The sequence below is a fragment of the Oncorhynchus gorbuscha genome, linkage group LG22, assembly GCF_021184085.1.
Source record: "Oncorhynchus gorbuscha isolate QuinsamMale2020 ecotype Even-year linkage group LG22, OgorEven_v1.0, whole genome shotgun sequence".
Taxonomy (NCBI): Eukaryota; Metazoa; Chordata; class Actinopteri; order Salmoniformes; family Salmonidae; genus Oncorhynchus; species Oncorhynchus gorbuscha.
This window is the reverse complement of record NC_060194.1, coordinates 49536645-49561406: the sequence shown is the minus strand read 5'-3', so window position 1 is coordinate 49561406 and position 24762 is coordinate 49536645. Positions and strand designations below refer to the sequence as shown.

The following is a 24762-nucleotide window of genomic DNA, read 5'->3' as shown; positions in this document are numbered from 1 at the left end:
TGAAATTTTCCGTATTGACTGACCATGTCTTAAAGTAATGATGGACTGTCGTTTCTCTTTGCTCATTTGAGCTGTTCTTGATATAATATGGACTTGGTCTTTTACCAAATAGGGCTACCTTCTGTATACCCCCCCTACCTTGTCACAATACAACTGATTGGCTCAAATGTATTAAGAAGGAAAGGAATTACACAAATTAACAAGGCACACCTGTTAATTGAAATTCATTCCAGGTGACGACCTCATTAAGCTGGTTGAGAGAATGCTAAGAGTGTACTGTCATCAAGGCAAAGGGTGGCTACTTTCAAGAATCTCAAATATAAAATATATTTAGATTGGTTTAACACTTCATTATTCCATATGTGTTATTTTATAGTTTTTATGTCTTCACTGAAAATAGTAAAAATAAAGAAAAACCCTTGAATGAGCAGGTGTGTCCACATTTTTTGACTGGTACTGTAGGAAAATGTGTTTTTAGTTTTAATACTCCACATTTTTGGATTTGTTTACAAAATTAATTCCCTGATTTCCTGGTCCCACTGGGCAGTTTAAAACCCTGAAGATTAATGATATTTTGATTGATTGACTTGAATAATGTGTTTTTATGATGTTCTAATGTAATGGCCTTGTTATTGTATCTTGTTATTCTTGTTTCTTGTCGAATTATATTTTATTTGATATCCTCAGGGCACCATTGCAAATGAGACCCTGGTCTCAGTTGGGCTCCCGTGGTTATATAAAACTTAATGAACACGTATTTTAGATGCTTTTCAATGACAGCCACAGCTCAATAATCAGCCTATTGCCACACATTGCCCAAATTGTGGGCTTCCCAATATAGGCATAGACCCGCCTTTGTGATTTGAATCCACACCTATGTTCTTACAGAAGCTAATGATGCTCTGTGTTTTCTGGTGCAAGTATTTTCAATGGTTTTATTTAGACAGGTGTTACCATATAGTTTTGGCAAAAACATCCATTTAGTTTTAGTGGAAGCAGGGACCTGAACAGTGTACCGTGCACCAGCAAACCTTCCTTTCCAATTCGTTACGAGTGGGATATCATATAATTCATTTCACCGACACAAAAATAACCCACCTTGTCTAACTTATTTTGTTTATGACATTTATAAAGTTTACCCGCAAATGTTCTGTTTACCAACAGGTCTGTCACGACATGTATTATCCCACGTACTTTACTCGTATAAAAAGGTTGGCTAGAAACCTGGTTATTTTGAATATTTTATTTGGACAAGCCCCCCTAAGGCCCGCCACATAATACCATCCCATAATACCAGGCCTTCTTCAATGCGGGGGTAGCGATGTCACAAGGATCCAGAACAGTAAGGACGGTGAGATGACTTTAAGCCCGTTTAACCAAAGCTGAGTTAGGCTTTTGTATTAGTTTCTTCGTGAGTAAAATCCTGCTGTCAATTCCAGTCATGAGATTGCACATGATATCTGAGTCAGAAGTGTGTATAAATTGTAATTACTACGCTACTATGGCCTATTTATTGCCTTACCTCCTCACGCCATTTGCAGTTTGTCTATTGTGTTATTGACTGTATGTTTGTTTACTCCATGTGTAACTCTGTGTTGTTTGTGTCGCACTGCTTTGCTTTATCTTGGCCAGGTCGCAGTTGTAAGTGAGAACTTCTCAACTAGCCTACCTGGTTAAATAAAGGTGAAATAAATACATAATTATTAAATTCACTTCATTATATTTTATTCTATGTATTGTATTATTTCATTATTATAGGCCTGATTTACTTGTAGGCAAACGAAATTAGGACTGCATGAAACATCACTGAGAAGAAACGCACCCGACATGATTTGGACTTATATTTTGAAATCCCAGAATGTCGAACTCGGAAGTGAATATTACCCTCACGCATGCGCGTACCGTCAATCTGGGGGACATGTGTTTTCAAGCACGACATCGTTTTTCTAGCTAGTTAAAATCATATTTCTTTCAGCTCATGTTTTGCACGTAAATTACAACAGTTACCCTTTACTGGTTTAGATTGTTTCCGGTGACAGAGTCGGAATAATCTCAACAGAAACACGTGAGAAAGGTTATTTGTTAGTTACTGTAGCATTCATCGTTAGGACAGCATGGGGCCCGTAATAGAGCTCATTGCTGGAAGTTACGAGCAGATCGCCTTTGGTTACCGGGTGTCTACAGGTGAAGAGGTATGTTGCTTTAGTCACTCAGCTTGGATTTTGATACCTGATTGTCCTGTATATATGACAAACTATACTGTTTACCTTTTGCGAACCGATTAACGTTAGAGTTGGGGAGTATGTAACGGATGACACCGAAACGAACTAATCCGTGACGTTACCAGCAAACATATTGTAATAAGATTACAAATACTTGAAAAAAATAAGGTGTACACCAATACTTCTAGGATTCATTTTAAATTAAATAATGTTGGCGAGGCTGTAACGTTACAAGTCCCATGACTCTTCCAGTAACATTGGGGGGGGGGGTGTTGATCTTTAAACAGTTTTTCAGTTTAACCCAAACTCACTGTCAACCTAATGGTAATGTTATTCATCACTCTATTGCCCCTTTGATAAAGGGCGTTAGCTTCCACCGCTAAACTGCTAATTTAATGACCTGTATTGCCTCTATTGATCAAACCTCCATTGCCAGATGTTTGGAAGCAGGTCTCATTGCTGTGTTGTGTATCTGCAGGAGTGGACAGCCACGGCAGACTTCACCCACCATGCCCACACTGCCTCAGTGTGCGCGGTGGCCACCAGCGAGAGGTATATCGCTACAGGAAGCAGAGACGAGACCATCCAGATCTACGACATGAAGAAGAGGGTTGAACATGGAGCTCTGCTGCATCACGACGGTAAGAGATGTATGACATGAAGAAGAGGGTTGAACATGGAGCTCTGCTGCATCACGACGGTAAGAGGTGTATGACATGAAGAAGAGGGTTGAACATGGAGCTCTGCTGCATCACGACGGTAAGAGATGTATGACATGAAGAAGAGGGTTGAACATGGAGCTCTGCTGCATCACGACGGTAAGAGGTGTATGACATGAAGAAGAGGGTTGAACATGGAGCTCTGCTGCATCACGACGGTAAGAGGTGTATGACATGAAGAAGAGGGTTGAACATGGAGCTCTGCTGCATCACGACGGTAAGAGGTGTATGACATGAAGAAGAGGGTTGAACATGGAGCTCTGCTGCATCACGACGGTAAGAGATGTATGACATGAAGAAGAGGGTTGAACATGGAGCTCTGCTGCATCACGACGGTAAGAGGTGTATGACATGAAGAAGAGGGTTGAACATGGAGCTCTGCTGCATCACGACGGTAAGAGATGTATGACATGAAGAAGAGGGTTGAACATGGAGCTCTGCTGCATCAGGGGTGTATTCATAGTCGAACACTGTAGCAAAACGTTTAGCAATGGAACCATTTACTCCAGTAGGGGAAAACATTTTTGTAAGGGAAAGAGCATAGAAAATGTTTCTGCATCGTGACGGTGAGTTCAGGAAAACCACTTTTTGGAAATCAGTCTAGTAGGTTTTGAGAGCTGCAGAATCTCACCTGCTACAGCAACAATCGGTTCCCAATCTGACGATCTTGAAGATACCTCACTAACTGCCTCCAACGTTAATTTATGACTTCAATGGCTAAGTTTTGACTGTCTATTCCTTCGACATGCCGGTTTGATTAAGTCACTGACACGGTCAACAACATTATTTTGTGGCCCATGGTCTTTAGGCATGTGGCAAGCCACTAATATCGATTGAAATATTGTTCCCCTAAGTGTTGCGGCTGCTGTAAGAGGACTTTAGTACCTCTGACCCAGGTTTCATTGTTATAATCGTTGTTCAGGTACCATTTCATGTCTGGAGTTCTATGGCTCCTCCCACCTGCTGAGTGGAGGACAGGACGGGCTGCTGTGTGTTTGGAGCACCAGGAACTGGGAGTGTCTTAAGTCCATCAGAGCACACAAGTAAGTTGTCACTCTCTCAGAAATGATTAGGTTTTTCCAGGAATCCCGGTTGGAAGATTCTGGATGTCTGGTTATTCCATTCTGAATCCTGGAATCTTCGAAACCTGGGATTTCTGGGAAGTCAGCAGAATTTTGCAACCGACAGACATGATTCACAATATATTTTGCAAACTAAGCATGTTTCCATCCACGGTTTTTAATGTTTTTATAAATGTGAGTAAAGTCATGACATATATAAAATAAATAATAATCACGTCAAATGACATTTTATTTGTCACATGGGCCGATTACAACAGACAGTTGGTTATTTACTAAATAAACAAAAGTAACACAATAAAATAACGAGGCTATGTACCAGGGGTACAGGTTAGTTGAGGTGATTTGTACATGTAAGTAGGGGTACAGAGTCAATGTGCGGGGGTACAGGTTAGTTGAGGTGATTTGTACATGTAAGTAGGGGTACAGAGTCAATGTGCGGGGGTACAGGTTAGTTGAGGTGATTTGTACATGTAAGTAGGGGTAAAGAGACTATGTGCGGGGGTACAGGTTAGTTGAGGTGATTTGTACATGTAAGTAGGGGTACAGAGACTATGTGCGGGGGTACAGGTTAGTTGAGGTGATTTGTACATGTAAGTAGGGGTACAGAGACTATGTGCGGGGGTACAGGTTAGTTGAGGTGATTTGTACATGTAAGTAGGGGTAACGTGACCATGCATAGATAAACAGCGAGTAGCAATTTTGCGATTGCGTCATCTGTGTTGGGGCGGGATGTTAATTAGTGTGTCAAGGGTTTCCGGGATGATGGTGGTGTTGATGTGAGCCACGACCAGCCTTTCAAAGCACTTCATGGCTACTGACTTGAGTGATATGGGTCAGTAGTCATTTAGGCAGGTTACCTTCGCTTTCTTGGGCAAAGAGACTGTGGTGGTCTGCTTGAAACATGTATGTATTACAGACTCGGTCAGGGAGAGGTTGAAAATGTCAGTGAAGTGAATTTGTTTGTCCCGAGTTGGTGGGATATTTTTTTTGTGTATCAGTACACATGCAGCACAACACATCATTGACCATTTGCCTCATGCAGCGTGACACATCTCCTTCACATAGAGTTGATGCAGGCCATGGAAGAACTGGGACATTTTCAGCTTCCAGGAATTGTGTCCAGATCCTTGTGACATGGGGCTGTACATTATCATACTGAAACACGAGGTGAATGTGGATGAATGGCACAACAATGGGCCTCAGGATCTCATCACGGTATCTCTGTGCATTCAAATTGCCATCAATAAAATGCAGATTGTGTTAGTTGTCCGTAGCTTATGCCTGCCCATACCATAATCCAAAGGGGCACTCTGTTCACAACGTTGACATCAGCAAACCGCTCGCCCACAAGACGCCGTACACATGGTCTGTGGATGTGAGGCCGTGGTCTGTGGGAGCGAGGCCGTGGTCTGTGGTCTGTGGGCGCGAGGCCGTGGTCTGTGGGCGCGAGGCCGTGGTCTGTGGGCGCGAGGCCGTGGTCTGTGGGCGCGAGGCCGTGGTCTGTGGGCGCGAGGCCGTGGTCTGTGGGCGCGAGGCCGTGGTCTGTGGGCGCGAGGCCGTGGTCTGTGGGCGCGAGGCCGTGGTCTGTGGGCGCGAGGCCGTGGTCTGTGGATGTGGCAACAGCTCTGATGGACATTCCTGCAGTCAGCATGCCAATTGCACGCTCCAACAAAACTTGGGACATCTGTGGCATTGTGTTGTGTGACAAAACTGCACATTTTAGTGGCCTTTTATTGTCCCCAGAAGAAGGTGTGTAATTAATGATCATGCTGTTTAATCAGCTTCTTGATATGCCACACCTGTCAGGTGGATGGATTATCTTGCAAAAGGAACAATGCTCACTAAACAGGGATGTAAAACTAATTTGTGCCGTATGGAACATTTCTGGGATGTTTTATTTCAGCTCATAAAACACGAGACCAACACTTACCATGTTGCTTTTATATTCTGGTTCAGTGTATTTATAATGCAGATACTATTGGATGGAAACCTAATGACTAACAGGATTAACACGTTGATCCATTAAGGTCGCCAACTCTAGGGGTCATGGGAAGCTAAGGGAATGTGCAGATCTTTGTTCCATCCCAGCACTAACGTACATGTTTTATTTCTTCTCCTCAGAGGTCAAGTTACGTCACTGTCCGTCCATCCCTCGGGGAAACTGGCCCTGACTGTCGGCACAGACAAGACACTTCGGTTTGCTTTCTGTTTTGAGTACATTTTTGGTTCTTGTTGTAGCTGTTCGAAACATTCTCTAGGAACTAAGTTGACTGACGTTTTTTGTGGTTGCAGAACGTGGAATCTAATCGACGGAAGATCGGCTTTCATCAAAAACATTAAACAGAGTAAGTTATCACTCAATTACACATTTAATTTATTTTACCTTTATTTTACTAGGCAAGTCAGTTAAGAACACATTCTTATTTTCAATGACGGCCTAGGAACAGTGGGTTAACTGCCTGTTCAGGGGCAGAACGACAGATTTTGTACCTTGTCAGCTCGGGGATTTGAACTCGCGACCTTCCGGTTACTAGTCCAACGCTCTAACCACTAGGCTACCCTGCCTCCTCTACACTCTAACCACTAGGCTACCCTGGCTCCTCTACACTCTAACCACTAGGCTACCCTGCCTCCTCTACACTCTAACCACTAGGCTACCCTGTCACCTCTACACTCTAACCACTAGGCTACCCTGCCACCTCTACACTCTAACCACTAGGCTACCCTGCCACCTCTACACTCTAACCACTAGGCTACCCTGCCACCTCTACACTCTAACCACTAGGCTACCCTGCCACCTCTACACTCTAACCACTAGGCTACCCTGCCACCTCTACACTCTAACCACTAGGCTACCCTGCCACCTCTACACTCTAACCACTAGGCTACCCTGCCACCTCTACACTCTAACCACTAGGCTACCCTGCCACCTCTACACTCTAACCACTAGGCTACCCTGCCACCTCTACACTCTAACCACTAGGGTACCCTGCCACCTCTACACTCTAACCACTAGGCTACCCTGCCACCTCTACACTCTAACCACTAGGCTACCCTGCCACCTCTACACTCTAACCACTAGGCTACCCTGCCACCTCTACACTCTAACCACTAGGCTACCCTGCCGCCTCTACACTCTAACCACTAGGCTACCTGCCACCTCTACACTCTAACCACTAGGCTACCTTGCCACCTCTACACTCTAACCACTAGGCTACCTTGCCACCTCTACACTCTAACCACTAGGCTACCCTGCCGCCTCTACACTCTAACCACTAGGCTACCTGCCACCTCTACACTCTAACCACTAGGCTACCTTGCCACCTCTACACTCTAACCACTAGGCTACCTTGCCACCTCTACACTCTAACCACTAGGCTACCTGCCACCTCTACACTCTAAACACTAGGCTACCTGCCACCTCTACACTCTAAACCACTAGGCTACCCTGCCACCTCTACACTCTAACCACTAGACTACCCTGCCACCTCTACACTCTAACCACTAGGCCTCCCTGCCACCTCTACACTCTAACCACTAGGCTACCCTGCCGCCTCTACACTCTAACCACTAGGCTACCCTGCCACCTCTACACTCTAACCACTAGGCTACCCTGCCGCCCCAAGCTTCAGTATTTGACACATTTTGTATATGTAAAATAGTCACGGCCATTTTGTCTCTAACTCCCTCTCCTCCAGATGCGGTGATAGTGAAGTGGTCTCCCGAGGGGGATAAGTATGTGGTAGTGATCGGCGACAAGGTGGACGTTTATGACCTAGAAACAGCGACTCTGACATCAACCATAATCAACCCCAAGAGGATCTCATCCATCAAGTTCCTCACTGTGAGTTCTGTTCTTTACCCAGAAGGCTAGGGGTTCTGGGCTCTTATCGAGAAGGCTGGGGTTCTGGGCTCTTATCGAGAAGGCTGGGGGGGTTCTGGGCTCTTATTGAGAAGGCTGGGGGGGTTCTGGGCTCTTATTGAGAAGGCTGGGGGGGTTCTGGGCTCTTATCGAGAAGGCTGGGGGGGTTCTGGGCCCTTATTAAGGATAATGTAAGATCACTAAAGGTTTTTTATATTTAGTTCAGAGTGATCAACACAATGGTGAGCAATATTTAGAGTAATGCTTAATACACATGGTATATTTGTGACAGTCAAGATGCAGGTTAATGGTGGTCACTACACTTGATACACACTACACTCTAGGTAAAATCAAAGTAGAACACACACAGAACAGTAAAGAAACAGGATGGATGAATATGAGATGTGAGAAGGGAAGCAAACCTTTATCCACTTACAAGTAGCCGTTAGTTTTGTTGTCCCTTTTTGTACGGAGTAATTGGTTTGTTTGTCATCAGAATTCCATCCTGGCCATAGCTGGGGACGACGAGACAGTCAGGCTGTGTGACATCAACACTCAGAAGGTGCTCTGTGAGTTCGAGGCTCATGAAACCAGGTACGTAGAATTAATATCTCTGGTTTCGCTGCTTCCTTCCTGTAATCATTATGGGCATTGTAATTGTATGATTTAATAGAATTATTTGATGTTTTCTTGGTAATTTTGTGAAAAAGTTGTGCTGAATCTAGTCTTCACCTCTGTCAGGGTGAAATCGGTGGACAGTTTCACCGTGGACGACTTCTGTGTTCTGGTGACGGCGTCAAACGATGGCTTCATCAAAATGTGGAAACTTAACCTTGAGGTATGTACCACCTGTCTACCTGTCCTTGAGGTGTGTACCACCTGTCTACCTGTCCTTGAGGTGTGTACCACCTGTCTACCAGTCCTTGAGGTGTGTACCACCTGTCCTTGAGGTGTGTACCAACCTGTCTTTGAGGTGTGTACCACCTGTCCTTGAGGTGTGTACCACCTGTCCTTGAGGTGTGTACCATCTGTCCTTGAGGTGTGTACCATCTGTCCTTGAGGTGTGTACCACCTGTTCTTGAGGTGTGTACCACCTGTCCTTGAGGTGTGTACCACCTGTCCTTGAGGTGTGTACCACCTGTCCTTGAGGTGTGTACCACCTGTCCTTGAGGTGTGTACCACCTGTCCTTGAGGTGTGTACCACCTGTCCTTGAGGTGTGTACCACCTGTCCTTGAGGTGTGTACCACCTGTCCTTGAGGTGTGTACCACCTGTCCTTGAGGTGTGTACCACCTGTCATTGAGGTGTGTACCACCTGTCATTGAGGTGTGTACCACCTGTCATTGAGGTGTGTACTACCTGTCTACCTGTCCTTGAGGTGTGTACTACCTGTCCTTGAGGTGTGTACCACCTGTCTACCTGTCCTTGAGGTGTGTACTACCTGTCCTTGAGGTGTACCACCTGTCTACCCGTCCTTGAGGTGTGTACCACCTGTCTACCCGTCCTTGAGGTGTGTACCACCTGTCTACCCGTCCTTGAGGTGTGGACCACCTGTCTACCCGTCCTTGAGGTGTGGACCACCTGTCTACCCGTCCTTGAGGTGTGGACCACCTGTCTACCCGTCCTTGAGGTGTGGACCACCTGTCTACCCGTCCTTGAGGTGTGGACCACCTGTCTACCCGTCCTTGAGGTGTGGACCACCTGTCTACCCGTCCTTGAGGTGTGGACCACCTGTCTACCCGTCCTTGAGGTGTGGACCACCTGTCTACCCGTCCTTGAGGTGTGGACCACCTGTCTACCCGTCCTTGAGGTGTGGACCACCTGTCCTTGAGGTGTGTACCACCTGTCCTTGAGGTGTGTACCACCTGTCTACCTGTCGTTCACTGTGGCCCTCAACGGCCTGTCGGTGGAATTTGTATTTTATTTAGGCAGGGGTGTCCCATTGAGACCAAGGGATGTCCCATTGAGACCAAGGGGTGTCCCATTGAGACCAAGGGGTGTCCCATTGAGACCAAGGGGTGTCCCATTGAGACCAAGGGGTGTCCCATTGAGACCAAGGGGTGTCCCATTGAGACCAAGGGGTGTCCCATTGAGACCAAGGGGTGTCCCATTGAGACCAAGGGGTGTCCCATTGAGACCAAGGGGTGTCCCATTGAGACCAAGGGGTGTCCCATTGAGACCAAGGGGTGTCCCATTGAGACCAAGGGGTGTCCCATTGAGACCAAGGGGTGTCCCATTGAGACCAAGGGGTGTCCCCTTGAGACCAAGGGGTGTCCCCTTGAGACCAAGGGGTGTCCCCTTGAGACCAAGGGGTGTCCCCTTGAGACCAAGGGGTGTCCCCTTGAGACCAAGGGGTGTCCCCTTGAGACCAAGGGGTGTCCCCTTGAGACCAAGGGGTGTCCCCTTGAGACCAAGGGGTGTCCCCTTGAGACCAAGGGGTGTCCCCTTGAGACCAAGGGGTGTCCCCTTGAGACCAAGGGGTGTCCCCTTGAGACCAAGGGGTGTCCCCTTGAGACCAAGGGGTGTCCCCTTGAGACCAAGGGGTGTCCCCTTGAGACCAAGGGGTGTCCCATTGAGACCAAGGGGTGTCCCCAAGGGGTGTCCCATTGAGACCAAGGGGTGTCCCATTGAGACCAAGGGGTGTCCCATTGAGACCAAGGGGTGTCCCATTGAGACCAAGGGGTGTCCCATTGAGACCAAGGGGTGTCCCATTGAGACCAAGGGGTGTCCCATTGAGACCAAGGGGTGTCCCATTGAGACCAAGGGGTGTCCCAAGAGCCCTGCAGGACTAGACCAAGCATTTACACACTGTCTCTGGTAGGACCAAGCATTTACACACCGTCTCTGATAGGACTAGAGGGTTCCCAGGGTTGATGACGACATTGTATTTTTCATCGGTGATGTCATCTATATTCACGGTTGTCTGTGTTGCTACTCGTCTTTTTAAGTAACCATGACGATTCCAAGAGTTGACACGATGGCACTAAACACTGTGTTCTCTTCTCTGATCCGGTGGTCGTCTGTCGTGTTCCAGTCCTTGGAGCCTCCGGTCCTCCTGGGGAAGGTGAATACTACAGCTAGGTTGACCTGTCTGGCCGTGTGGAAGCCCACCACTCTACAGGAGTCTCCCCCGGAGGTCAAAACAGAACCTACTACGTCTCACGGTACTGGACTGTCTAGTTCTTAATCAATAATAATAATAATAATAATATGCCATTTTAACATTTTTTTTTCTCCCAAAGTGACTGTCATGCACACACATCCTGGTCCCGGTGACCCAAAATGGCGCACATGGTAGTTTTTGCCCCAGTACTAAACACCTGATTCTATTAATCAGTTATGTAGTAGAAAAATAAACAACATTTTGGGTCACCAGGGTGAGGAACCACTGGTCAAATGGTGTTACCCCAGTCCTGGTATGGCTTTTCATCATTATTAGTGTTGGAATAGTTTAAAATGTATTTTGTTATTTGATTTTTTTTAACCTTTTTTTATATTTTTTTAACATTTATTTTACCTTATTTAACCGGGCAAGTCAGTTAAGAACAAATTGTTATTTTCAATGATGGCCTGGGAACAGTGGGTTAACTGCCTTGTTCAGGGGCAGAACGAGTCCCGGAACATGTTCCAGAAGAGAAACTCAGCCCGTCAACTTCCAAACCATTCGATAATGAGACCGGGCTGAAATCCAAAGTTGTGCTATATATTTATTGGCTATGTCATAGCTCCTTTTAGAAGATAAATATTGATACGTTACGAGCTGTGACACTTTTAAAGGGGGGGGGGGGGGGGGCAAAAAACAAACGCTAAGTTATACTGGGGGTTCCCCTCGTGGCTCCGGTGCCTTCAGAAACGTATTTAGACCTCTTGATTTATTCCACATTTTGTTGTTACAAAATTCAAAATGGATTAAATATATATATATATTTTCTACACACGATACCCCATAGTGACAAAGTGAAAACAGAATTCACACCTGAGTCAATCTGGATGGAGGAGCCCTGCTAGTCTAATATGGCTTGGTCCTACTGGGTGGAGGAGCCCTGCTATTCTAATATGGCTTGGTCCTACTGGGTGGAGGAGCCCTGCTATTCTAATATGGCTTGGTTCTACTGGGTGGAGGAGCCCTTGCTAGTCTAATATGGGTTGGTCCTACTGGGTGGAGGAGCCCTGCTAGTCTAATATGGCTTGGTTCTACTGGGTGGAGGAGCCCTGCTAGTCTAATATGGGTTGGTCCTACTGGGTGGAGGAGCCCTGCTAGTCTAATATGACTTGGTCCTACTGGGTGGAGGAGCCCTGCTAGTCTAATATGGCTTGGTCCTACTGGGTGGAGGAGCCCTGCTAGTCTAATATGGCTTGGTCCTACTGGGTGGAGGAGCCCTGCTAGTCTAATATGACTTGGTCCTACTGGGTGGAGGAGCCCTGCTAGTCTAATATGGCTTGGTCCTACTGGGTGGAGGAGCTGGGTGGAGGAGCCCTGCTAGTCTAATATGGCTTGGTCCTACTGGGTGGAGGAGCCCTGCTAGTCTAATATGACTTGGTCCTACTGGGTGGAGGAGCCCTGCTAGTCTAATATGGCTTGGTTCTACTGGGTGGAGGAGCCCTGCTAGTCTAATATGGCTTGGTCCTACTGGGTGGAGGAGCCCTGCTAGTCTAATATGGGTTGGTTCTACTGGGTGGAGGAGCCCTGCTAGTCTAATATGACTTGGTTCTACTGGGTGGAGGAGCCCTGCTAGTCTAATATGGGTTGGTTCTACTGGGTGGAGGAGCCCTGCTAGTCTAATATGGGTTGGTTCTACTGGGTGGAGGAGCCCTGCTAGTCTAATATGACTTGGTTCTACTGGGTGGAGGAGCCCTGCTAGTCTAATATGGGTTGGTTCTACTGGGTGGAGGAGCCCTGCTAGTCTAATATGGGTTGGTTCTACTGGGTGGAGGAGCCCTGCTAGTCTAATATGGGTTGGTCCTGGGTGGAGGAGCCCTGCTAGTCTAATATGACTTGGTCCTACTGGGTGGAGGAGCCCTGCTAGTCTAATATGACTTGGTCCTACTGGGTGGAGGAGCCCTGCTAGTCTAATATGGGTTGGTCCTGGGTGGAGGAGCCCTGCTAGTCTAATATGGGTTGGTTCTACTGGGTGGAGGAGCCCTGCTAGTCTAATATGGCTTGGTTCTACTGGGTGGGGGAGCCCTGCTAGTCTAATATGGGTTGGTCCTACTGGGTGGAGGAGCCCTGCTAGTCTAATATGGCTTGGTTCTACTGGGTGGAGGAGCCCTGCTAGTCTAATATGGGTTGGTCCTGGGTGGAGGAGCCCTGCTAGTCTAATATGGGTTGGTCCTACTGGGTGGAGGAGCCCTGCTAGTCTAATATGGGTTGGTTCTACTGGGTGGAGGAGCCCTGCTAGTCTAATATGACTTGGTTCTACTGGGTGGAGGAGCCCTGCTAGTCTAATATGGGTTGGTTCTACTGGGTGGAGGAGCCCTGCTAGTCTAATATGACTTGGTTCTACTGGGTGGAGGAGCCCTGCTAGTCTAATATGGGTTGGTTCTACTGGGTGGAGGAGCCCTGCTAGTCTAATATGGCTTGGTTCTACTGGGTGGAGGAGCCCTGCTAGTCTAATATGGGTTGGTTCTACTGGGTGGAGGAGCCCTGCTAGTCTAATATGACTTGGTTCTACTGGGTGGAGGAGCCCTGCTAGTCTAATATGGGTTGGTTCTACTGGGTGGAGGAGCCCTGCTAGTCTAATATGACTTGGTTCTACTGGGTGGAGGAGCCCTGCTAGTCTAATATGGGTTGGTTCTACTGGGTGGAGGAGCCCTGCTAGTCTAATATGGCTTGGTCCTACTGGGTGGAGGAGCCCTGCTAGTCTAATATGGCTTGGTTCTACTGGGTGGAGGAGCCCTGCTAGTCTAATATGGCTTGGTCCTGGGTGGAGGAGCCCTGCTAGTCTAATATGGCTTGGTCCTGGGTGGAGGAGCCCTGCTAGTCTAATATGGGTTGGTCCTGGGTGGAGGAGCCCTGCTAGTCTAATATGGGTTGGTTCTACTGGGTGGAGGAGCCCTGCTAGTCTAATATGGCTTGGTCCTGGGTGGAGGAGCCCTGCTAGTCTAATATGGCTTGGTCCTGGGTGGAGGAGCCCTGCTAGTCTAATATGGCTTGGTCCTGGGTGGAGGAGCCCTGCTAGTCTAATATGGGTTGGTTCTACTGGGTGGAGGAGCCCTGCTAGTCTAATATGGCTTGGTCCTACTGGGTGGAGGAGCCCTGCTAGTCTAATATGGCTTGGTCCTGGGTGGAGGAGCCCTGCTAGTCTAATATGGCTTGGTCCTGGGTGGAGGAGCCCTGCTAGTCTAATATGGCTTGGTCCTGGGTGGAGGAGCCCTGCTAGTCTAATATGGCTTGGTCCTGGGTGGAGGAGCCCTGCTAGTCTAATATGGGTTGGTTCTACTGGGTGGAGGAGCCCTGCTAGTCTAATATGGGTTGGTTCTACTGGGTGGAGGAGCCCTGCTAGTCTAATATGGCTTGGTCCTACTGGGTGGAGGAGCCCTGCTAGTCTAATATGGCTTGGTCCTGGGTGGAGGAGCCCTGCTAGTCTAATATGGCTTGGTCCTGGGTGGAGGAGCCCTGCTAGTCTAATATGGCTTGGTCCTGGGTGGAGGAGCCCTGCTAGTCTAATATGGCTTGGTCCTGGGTGGAGGAGCCCTGCTAGTCTAATATGGGTTGGTTCTACTGGGTGGAGGAGCCCTGCTAGTCTAATATGGGTTGGTTCTACTGGGTGGAGGAGCCCTGCTAGTCTAATATGACTTGGTCCTACTGGGTGGAGGAGCCCTGCTAGTCTAATATGGGTTGGTCCTACTGGGTGGAGGAGCCCTGCTAGTCTAATATGGGTTGGTCCTACTGGGTGGAGGAGCCCTGCTAGTCTAATATGGGTTGGTCCTACTGGGTGGAGGAGCCCTGCTAGTCTAATATGGGTTGGTCCTACTGGGTGGAGGAGCCCTGCTAGTCTAATATGGGTTGGTCCTACTGGGTGGAGGAGCCCTGCTAGTCTAATATGGGTTGGTCCTACTGGGTGGAGGAGCCCTGCTAGTCTAATATGGGTTGGTTCTACTGGGTGGAGGAGCCCTGCTAGTCTAATATGACTTGGTTCTACTGGGTGGAGGAGCCCTGCTAGTCTAATATGGGTTGGTTCTACTGGGTGGAGGAGCCCTGCTAGTCTAATATGACTTGGTTCTACTGGGTGGAGGAGCCCTGCTAGTCTAATATGGGTTGGTTCTACTGGGTGGAGGAGCCCTGCTAGTCTAATATGGCTTGGTTCTACTGGGTGGAGGAGCCCTGCTAGTCTAATATGGGTTGGTTCTACTGGGTGGAGGAGCCCTGCTAGTCTAATATGACTTGGTTCTACTGGGTGGAGGAGCCCTGCTAGTCTAATATGGGTTGGTTCTACTGGGTGGAGGAGCCCTGCTAGTCTAATATGACTTGGTTCTACTGGGTGGAGGAGCCCTGCTAGTCTAATATGGGTTGGTTCTACTGGGTGGAGGAGCCCTGCTAGTCTAATATGGGGTCCTACTGGGTGGAGGAGCCCTGCTAGTCTAATATGGGTTGGTTCTACTGGGTGGAGGAGCCCTGCTAGTCTAATATGGGTTGGTCCTGGGTGGAGGAGCCCTGCTAGTCTAATATGGCTTGGTCCTGGGTGGAGGAGCCCTGAGTCTAATATGGCTTGGTCCTGGGTGGAGGAGTCTAATATGGGTTGGTCCTGGGTGGAGGAGCCCTGCTAGTCTAATATGGGTTGGTTCTACTGGGTGGAGGAGCCCTGCTAGTCTAATATGGCTTGGTCCTGGGTGGAGGAGCCCTGCTAGTCTAATATGGCTTGGTCCTGGGTGGAGGAGCCCTGCTAGTCTAATATGGCTTGGTCCTGGGTGGAGGAGCCCTGCTAGTCTAATATGGGTTGGTTCTACTGGGTGGAGGAGCCCTGCTAGTCTATGGGTTGGTTCTATGGAGGAGCCCTGCTAGTCTAATATGGCTTGGTCCTACTGGGTGGAGGAGCCCTGCTAGTCTAATATGGCTTGGTCCTGGGTGGAGGAGCCCTGCTAGTCTAATATGGCTTGGTCCTGGGTGGAGGAGCCCTGCTAGTCTAATATGGCTTGGTCCTGGGTGGAGGAGCCCTGCTAGTCTAATATGGCTTGGTCCTGGGTGGAGGAGCCCTGCTAGTCTAATATGGGTTGGTTCTACTGGGTGGAGGAGCCCTGCTAGTCTAATATGGGTTGGTTCTACTGGGTGGAGGAGCCCTGCTAGTCTAATATGGCTTGGTCCTACTGGGTGGAGGAGCCCTGCTAGTCTAATATGGCTTGGTCCTGGGTGGAGGAGCCCTGCTAGTCTAATATGGCTTGGTCCTGGGTGGAGGAGCCCTGCTAGTCTAATATGGCTTGGTCCTGGGTGGAGGAGCCCTGCTAGTCTAATATGGCTTGGTCCTACTGGGTGGAGGAGCCATGCTAGTCTATGACTTGGTTCTACTGGGTGGAGGAGCCCTGGTTCTACTGGGTGGAGGAGCCCTGCTAGTCTAATATGGCTTGGTTCTACTGGGTGGAGGAGCCCTGCTAGTCTAATATGGCTTGGTTCTTGGGTGGAGGAGCCCTGCTAGTCTAATATGGCTTGGTTCTACTGGGTGGAGGAGCCCTGCTAGTCTAATATGGGTTGGTTCTACTGGGTGGAGGAGCCCTGCTAGTCTATGGCTTGGTTCTAGTCTAATATGGCTTGGTTCTACTGGGTGGAGGAGCCCTGCTAGTCTAATATGGCTTGGTTCTACTGGGTGGAGGAGCCCTGCTAGTCTAATATGGCTTGGTTCTACTGGGTGGAGGAGCCCTGCTGGAGGAGTCTAATATGGCTTGGTTCTACTGGGTGGAGGAGCCCTGCTAGTCTAATATGGCTTGGTTCTACTGGGTGGAGGAGCCCTGCTAGTCTAATATGGCTTGGTTCTACTGGGTGGAGGAGCCCTCTAGTCTAATATGGGTTGGTTCTACTGGGTGGAGGAGCCCTGCTAGTCTAATATGGCTTGGTCCTACTGGGTGGAGGAGCCCTGCTAGTCTAATATGGCTTGGTTCTACTGGGTGGGAGGAGCTAATATGGCTTGGTTCCTGGAGGAGCCCTGCTAGTCTAATATGGCTTGGTCCTACTGGGTGGAGGAGCCCTGCTAGTCTAATATGGCTTGGTTCTACTGGGTGGAGGAGCCCTGCTAGTCTAATATGGCTTGGTTCTACTGGGTGGAGGAGCCCTGCTAGTCTAATATGGCTTGGTTCTACTGGGTGGAGGAGCCCTGCTAGTCTAATATGGCTTGGTTCTACTGGGTGGAGGAGCCCTGCTAGTCTAATATGGGTTGGTTCTACTGGGTGGAGGAGCCCTGCTAGTCTAATATGGGTTGGTCCTACTGGGTGGAGGAGCCCTGCTAGTCTAATATGACTTGGTCCTACTGGGTGGAGGAGCCCTGCTAGTCTAATATGACTTGGTCCTACTGGGTGGAGGAGCCCTGCTAGTCTAATATGGCTTGGTCCTACTGGGTGGAGGAGCCCTGCTAGTCTAATATGGGTTGGTTCTACTGGGTGGAGGAGCCCTGCTAGTCTAATATGGGTTGGTTCTACTGGGTGGAGGAGCCCTGCTAGTCTAATATGGGTTGGTTCTACTGGGTGGAGGAGCCCTGCTAGTCTAATATGGGTTGGTTCTACTGGGTGGAGGAGCCCTGCTAGTCTAATATGGGTTGGTTCTACTGGGTGGAGGAGCCCCTAGTCTAATATGCTAGTCTAATATGGGCCCTTGGTAATCTACTGGTTCTACTGGGTGGAGGAGCCCTGCTAGTCTAATATGGGTTGGTCTAATATGGGTTGGTTCTACTGGGTGGAGGAGCCCTGCTAGTCTAATATGGGTTGGTTCTACTGGGTGGAGGAGCCCTGCTAGTCTAATATGGGTTGGTTCTACTGGGTGGAGGAGCCCTGCTAGTCTAATATGGGTTGGTTCTACTGGGTGGAGGAGCCCTGCTAGTCTAATATGGGTTGGTTGGTTCTACTGGGTGGAGGAGCCCTGCTAGTCTAATATGGGTTGGTCCTACTGGGTGGAGGAGCCCTGTCTAATATGGGTTGGTCTACTGGGTGGAGGAGGCTTGGTCCTACTGGGTGCATATATTTTATATTATATATTATAATATGGCTTGGTCCTACTGGGTGGTTCTAGGAGCCCTGCTAGTCTAATATGGCTTGGTCCTACTGGGTGGAGGAGCCCTGCTAGTCTAATATGGCTTGGTCCTACTGGGTGGAGGAGCCCTGCTAGTCTAATATGGCTTGGTCCTACTGGGTGGAGGAGCCCTGCTAGTCTAATATGGCTTGGTCCTACTGGGTGGAGGAGCCCTGCTAGTCTAATATGGCTTGGTCCTACTGGGTGGAGGAGCCCTGCTAGTCTAATATGGCTTGGTCCTACTGGGTGGAGGAGCCCTGCTAGTCTAATATGGCTTGGTCCTACTGGGTGGAGGAGCCCTGCTAGTCTAATATGGCTTGGTCCTACTGGGTGGAGGAGCCCTGCTAGTCTAATATGACTTGGTCCTACTGGGTGGAGGAGCCCTGCTAGTCTAATATGGCTTGGTCCTACTGGGTGGAGGAGCCCTGCTAGTCTAATATGGCTTGGTCCTACTGGGTGGAGGAGCCCTGCTAGTCTAATATGGGTTGGTCCTGGGTGGAGGAGCCCTGCTAGTCTAATATGGGTTGGTCCTGGGTGGAGGAGCCCTGCTAGTCTAATATGGGTTGGTCCTACTGGGTGGAGGAGCCCTGCTAGTCTAATATGGGTTGGTCCTGGGTGGAGGAGCCCTGCTAGTCTAATATGGGTTGGTCCTGGGTGGAGGAGCCCTGCTAGTCTAATATGGGTTGGTCCTGGGTGGAGGAGCCCTGCTAGTCTAATATGGGTTGGTCCTGGGTGGAGGAGCCCTGCTAGTCTAATATGGGTTGGTCCTGGGTGGAGGAGCCCTGCTAGTCTAATATGGCTTGGTTCTACTGGGTGGAGGAGCCCTGCTAGTCTAATATGGGTTGGTTCTACTGGGTGGAGGAGCCCTGCTAGTCTAATATGGGTTGGTTCTACTGGGTGGAGGAGCCCTGCTAGTCTAATATGGGTTGGTTCTACTGGGTGGAGGAGCCCTGCTAGTCTAATATGGCTTGGTCCTACTGGGTGGAGGAGCCCTGCTAGTCTAATATGGCTTGGTCCTACTGGGTGGAGGAGCCCTGCTAGTCTAATATGGCTTGGTTCTACTGGGTGGAGGAGCCCTGCTAGTCTAATATGGCTTGGTCCTACTGGGTGGAGGAGCCCTGCTAGTCTAATATGGCTTGGTCCTACTGGGTGGAGGAGCCCTGCTAGTCTAATATGGCTTGGTCCTACTGGGTGGAGGAGCCCTGCTAGTCTAATATGGCTTGGTCCTACTGGGTGGAGGAGCCCTGCTAGTCTAATATGGCTTGGTCCTACTGGGTGGAGGAGCCCTGCTAGTCTAATATGGCTTGGTCCTACTGGGTGGAGGAGCCCTGCTAGTCTAATATGGCTTGGTCCTACTGGGTGGAGGAGCCCTGCTAGTCTAATATGGCTTGGTCCTACTGGGTGGAGGAGCCCTGCTAGTCTAATATGACTTGGTCCTACTGGGTGGAGGAGCCCTGCTAGTCTAATATGGCTTGGTCCTACTGGGTGGAGGAGCCCTGCTAGTCTAATATGGCTTGGTCCTACTGGGTGGAGGAGCCCTGCTAGTCTAATATGGCTTGGTCCTACTGGGTGGAGGAGCCCTGCTAGTCTAATATGGGTTGGTTCTACTGGGTGGAGGAGCCCTGCTAGTCTAATATGACTTGGTTCTACTGGGTGGAGGAGCCCTGCTAGTCTAATATGGGTTGGTTCTACTGGGTGGAGGAGCCCTGCTAGTCTAATATGGGTTGGTCCTACTGGGTGGAGGAGCCCTGCTAGTCTAATATGGGTTGGTTCTACTGGGTGGAAGAGCCCTGCTAGTCTAATATGGGTTGGTCCTGGGTGGAGGAGCCCTGCTAGTCTAATATGGGTTGGTCCTGGGTGGAGGAGCCCTGCTAGTCTAATATGGGTTGGTCCTGGGTGGAGGAGCCCTGCTAGTCTAATATGGGTTGGTTCTACTGGGTGGAAGAGCCCTGCTAGTCTAATATGGGTTGGTTCTACTGGGTGGAGGAGCCCTGCTAGTCTAATATGGGTTGGTTCTACTGGGTGGAAGAGCCCTGCTAGTCTAATATGGCTTGGTTCTACTGGGTGGAGGAGCCCTGCTAGTCTAATATGGGTTGGTTCTACTGGGTGGAGGAGCCCTGCTAGTCTAATATGGGTTGGTTCTACTGGGTGGAGGAGCCCTGCTAGTCTAATATGGGTTGGTTCTACTGGGTGGAGGAGCCCTGCTAGTCTAATATGGGTTGGTTCTACTGGGTGGAGGAGCCCTGCTAGTCTAATATGGGTTGGTCCTACTGGGTGGAGGAGCCCTGCTAGTCTAATATGGGTTGGTCCTGGGTGGAGGAGCCCTGCTAGTCTAATATGGCTTGGTCCTACTGGGTGGAGGAGCCCTGCTAGTCTAATATGACTTGGTTCTACTGGGTGGAGGAGCCCTGCTAGTCTAATATGGGTTGGTTCTACTGGGTGGAGGAGCCCTGCTAGTCTAATATGACTTGGTCCTGGGTGGAGGAGCCCTGCTAGTCTAATATGGGTTGGTCCTGGGTGGAGGAGCCCTGCTAGTCTAATATGACTTGGTTCTACTGGGTGGAGGAGCCCTGCTAGTCTAATATGACTTGGTTCTACTGGGTGGAGGAGCCCTGCTAGTCTAATATGACTTGGTTCTACTGGGTGGAGGAGCCCTGCTAGTCTAATATGGGTTGGTTCTACTGGGTGGAGGAGCCCTGCTAGTCTAATATGGGTTGGTTCTACTGGGTGGAGGAGCCCTGCTAGTCTAATATGGCTTGGTCCTACTGGGTGGAGGAGCCCTGCTAGTCTAATATGGGTTGGTCCTACTGGGTGGAGGAGCCCTGCTAGTCTAATATGGGTTGGTTCTACTGGGTGGAGGAGCCCTGCTAGTCTAATATGACTTGGTCCTACTGGGTGGAGGAGCCCTGCTAGTCTAATATGACTTGGTCCTACTGGGTGGAGGAGCCCTGCTAGTCTAATATGGCTTGGTCCTACTGGGTGGAGGAGCCCTGCTAGTCTAATATGGGTTGGTTCTACTGGGTGGAGGAGCCCTGCTAGTCTAATATGGCTTGGTCCTACTGGGTGGAGGAGCCCTGCTAGTCTAATATGGCTTGGTCCTACTGGGTGGAGGAGCCCTGCTAGTCTAATATGACTTGGTCCTACTGGGTGGAGGAGCCCTGCTAGTCTAATATGGCTTGGTCCTACTGGGTGGAGGAGCCCTGCTAGTCTAATATGGCTTGGTCCTACTGGGTGGAGGAGCCCTGCTAGTCTAATATGGGTTGGTTCTACTGGGTGGAGGAGCCCTGCTAGTCTAATATGACTTGGTCCTGGGTGGAGGAGCCCTGCTAGTCTAATATGGCTTGGTCCTACTGGGTGGAGGAGCCCTGCTAGTCTAATATGGGTTGGTTCTACTGGGTGGAGGAGCCCTGCTAGTCTAATATGGCTTGGTCCTACTGGGTGGAGGAGCCCTGCTAGTCTAATATGGCTTGGTCCTACTGGGTGGAGGAGCCCTGCTAGTCTAATATGGCTTGGTCCTACTGGGTGGAGGAGCCCTGCTAGTCTAATATGGCTTGGTCCTACTGGGTGGAGGAGCCCTGCTAGTCTAATATGGCTTGGTCCTACTGGGTGGAGGAGCCCTGCTAGTCTAATATGGCTTGGTCCTACTGGGTGGAGGAGCCCTGCTAGTCTAATATGGCTTGGTCCTACTGGGTGGAGGAGCCCTGCTAGTCTAATATGGCTTGGTCCTACTGGGTGGAGGAGCCCTGCTAATATGGCTTGGTCTAATATGGTCTTGGTCCTACTGGGTGGAGGAGCCCTGCTAGTCTAATATGGCTTGGTCCTACTGGGTGGAGGAGCCCTGCTAGTCTAATATGGCTTGGTCCTACTGGGTGGAGGAGCCCTGCTAGTCTAATATGGCTTGGTCCTACTGGGTGGAGGAGCCCTGCTAGTCTAATATGGCTTGGTCCTACTGGGTGGAGGAGCCCTGCTAGTCTAATATGGGTTGGTCCTGGGTGGAGGAGCCCTGCTAGTCTAATATGGGTTGGTCCTACTGGGTGGAGGAGCCCTGCTAGTCTAATATGGGTTGGTCCTACTGGGTGGAGGAGCCCTGCTAGTCTAATATGGCTTGGTCCTACTGGGTGGAGGAGCCCTGCTAGTCTAATATGACTTGGTCCTACTGGGTGGAGGAGCCCTGCTAGTCTAATATGGCTTGGTCCTACTGGGTGGAGGAGCCCTGCTAGTCTAATATGACTTGGTCCTACTGGGTGGAGGAGCCCTGCTAGTCTAATATGACTTGGTCCTACTGGGTGGAGGAGCCCTGCTAGTCTAATATGGCTTGGTCCTACTGGGTGGAGGAGCCCTGCTAGTCTAATATGGCTTGGTCCTACTGGGTGGAGGAGCCCTGCTAGTCTAATATGGCTTGGTCCTACTGGGTGGAGGAGCCCTGCTAGTCTAATATGGCTTGGTCCTACTGGGTGGAGGAGCCCTGCTAGTCTAATATGGCTTGGTCCTACTGGGTGGAGGAGCCCTGCTAGTCTAATATGGCTTGGTCCTACTGGGTGTCTAATATGGCTTGGTCCTACTGGGTGGAGGAGCCCTGCTAGTCTAATATGGCTTGGTCCTACTGGGTGGAGGAGCCCTGCTAGTCTAATATGGCTTGGTCCTACTGGGTGGAGGAGCCCTGCTAGTCTAATATGGCTTGGTCCTACTGGGTGGAGGAGCCCTGCTAGTCTAATATGGCTTGGTCCTACTGGGTGGAGGAGCCCTGCTAGTCTAATATGGCTTGGTCCTACTGGGTGGAGGAGCCCTGCTAGTCTAATATGGGTTGGTCCTGGGTGGAGGAGCCCTGCTAGTCTAATATGGGTTGGTCCTACTGGGTGGAGGAGCCCTGCTAGTCTAATATGGGTTGGTCCTACTGGGTGGAGGCCCTGCTAGTCTAATAGCTTGGTCCTACTGGGTGGAGGAGCTAGTCTAATATGACTTGGTCCTACTGGGTGGAGGAGCCCTGCTAGTCTAATATGACTTGGTCCTACTGGGTGGAGGAGCCCTGCTAGTCTAATATGACTTGGTCCTACTGGGTGGAGGAGCCCTGCTAGTCTAATATGACTTGGTCCTACTGGGTGGAGGAGCCCTGCTAGTCTAATATGACTTGGTCCTACTGGGTGGAGGAGCCCTGCTAGTCTAATATGGGTTGGTCCTACTGGGTGGAGGAGCCCTGCTAGTCTAATATGACTTGGTCCTACTGGGTGGAGGAGCCCTGCTAGTCTAATATGACTTGGTCCTACTGGGTGGAGGAGCCCTGCTAGTCTAATATGACTTGGTCCTACTGGGTGGAGGAGCCCTGCTAGTCTTTGAATGATAAATTGGTTCTTGTGACATATGTTTTATCTCCTATGGCATTTGTGTGAACTCAAGTTATTCTGTTTCTATTATATTATTATATTATGTTGGACAATATCTAATATGTGGAATTGCTGGATGTAAACGTCTTGAATACTAGAGAAACCCTTAACGTTAAGGTGTCTCTTTATAGAAAGTATGTACAAAAATATTTAGTGTGGTTTTAAAATGCGTATTTTTTTTCTGCCAATATAGCATGAGAATATCACGTGGTTGTTTTTCCTTCATCCCCGACAGACTTCAAGGATGTCCTGGAACTTGAGAAGAAGAGGAAGAGGGTCAGGATCTCGACTGTAGAAGTGGTCCAAGAGGAAGATGCTTCACCCAAGAAGAAAAAAGATGGTGGGAAAAAAAAGCTGAAAACTTAATTTAAAAAAAATAAATATTTTTTTAAAATTGTAGTTTCAACCTGGTGTCAGGTCATTTTGTATTATTCTGTACGTAAATCTGAGCTGTACATTTTTAGTATGATATGTTACGTTTCGTATGGTATGTATTAATTTGTGGATGTCCATCACCCATTTTGTGTATGTTATGAATTTGCTAAATAAATGATATGTTACATTCTAGCTAGATGGCTAACATTAGCTAGTCTAGGGGTTAGGGTTATGTTTAGGAGTTAGGTTAAAGGTTTAGGGGAAGGGTTAGCTAACATGCTAAGTAGCTAGAAAGTAGTTGCTAAAGTTGTCCAGGATGAGATTCAAACCCACAACCTTTGGGTTGCTAGATGTTTGCGTTATATGCCCACCCATCTATATGGTCCTTCTGTAGCTCAGTTGGTAGAGCATGGCGCTTGTAACGCCAGGGTAGTGGGTTCGATCCCCGGGACCACCCATACATAGAATGTATGCACACATGACTAAGTCGCTTTGGATAAAAGCATCTGCTAAATAGCATTTATATTATCTTGATCAACCACCCTACTTTTGTTTTTTTGCCTTAAGTAACGATCCATATTATGTAACCGTAACATATAATACTAATTTGAGTGTTCCGGATTTACATTTACTATGTTACGCCTAGTCTGAGACCAGGCTGGTATTTTTGGTGTGTATATGATGTGGTCTTATAGATCTATGTGACAATGACATTTGGCCACTAGGGGGTGACAGACCTACTTTATAAACAGCTTGTAAGTCCTTTTACTGTCTGTAGTCAAGTTATTTATGATCCCAATAACAATGGACTCTTATCAATCTAAATTTTCCTATCGAAACATAACAATAAGTTACAATACAAAGTGAAAATAGCTTAGTCTGTAGGTGAGTGGATGGGAGTTGGATTGTCCA

At 49.0% G+C, this 24762-nt stretch overlaps 1 protein-coding gene across 2 annotated transcripts; it reads left to right on the top strand.

Moving 5' to 3' along the window:
* The first annotated feature begins 1877 nt into the window (after positions 1–1877).
* pak1ip1 (PAK1 interacting protein 1) lies at positions 1878–24613 on the top strand. 2 transcript variants are annotated; one of them, XM_046322461.1, is made up of 10 exons: positions 1878–2192; positions 2701–2863; positions 3864–3984; positions 6145–6219; positions 6316–6368; positions 7722–7867; positions 8382–8479; positions 8627–8723; positions 10919–11048; positions 23711–24613. In XM_046322461.1, the coding sequence occupies exons 1-10, from the start codon at positions 2115–2117 to the stop codon at positions 23839–23841; spliced, it is 1092 nt and encodes a 363-aa protein (XP_046178417.1). In that variant the 5' UTR covers positions 1878–2114; the 3' UTR covers positions 23842–24613. The 2 variants fall into 2 exon arrangements, with proteins under 2 accessions (XP_046178417.1, XP_046178418.1); XM_046322462.1 differs by lacking the exons at positions 1878–2192; positions 2701–2863 and adding an exon at positions 3271–3335.
* Positions 24614–24762: the final 149 nt, after the last annotated feature.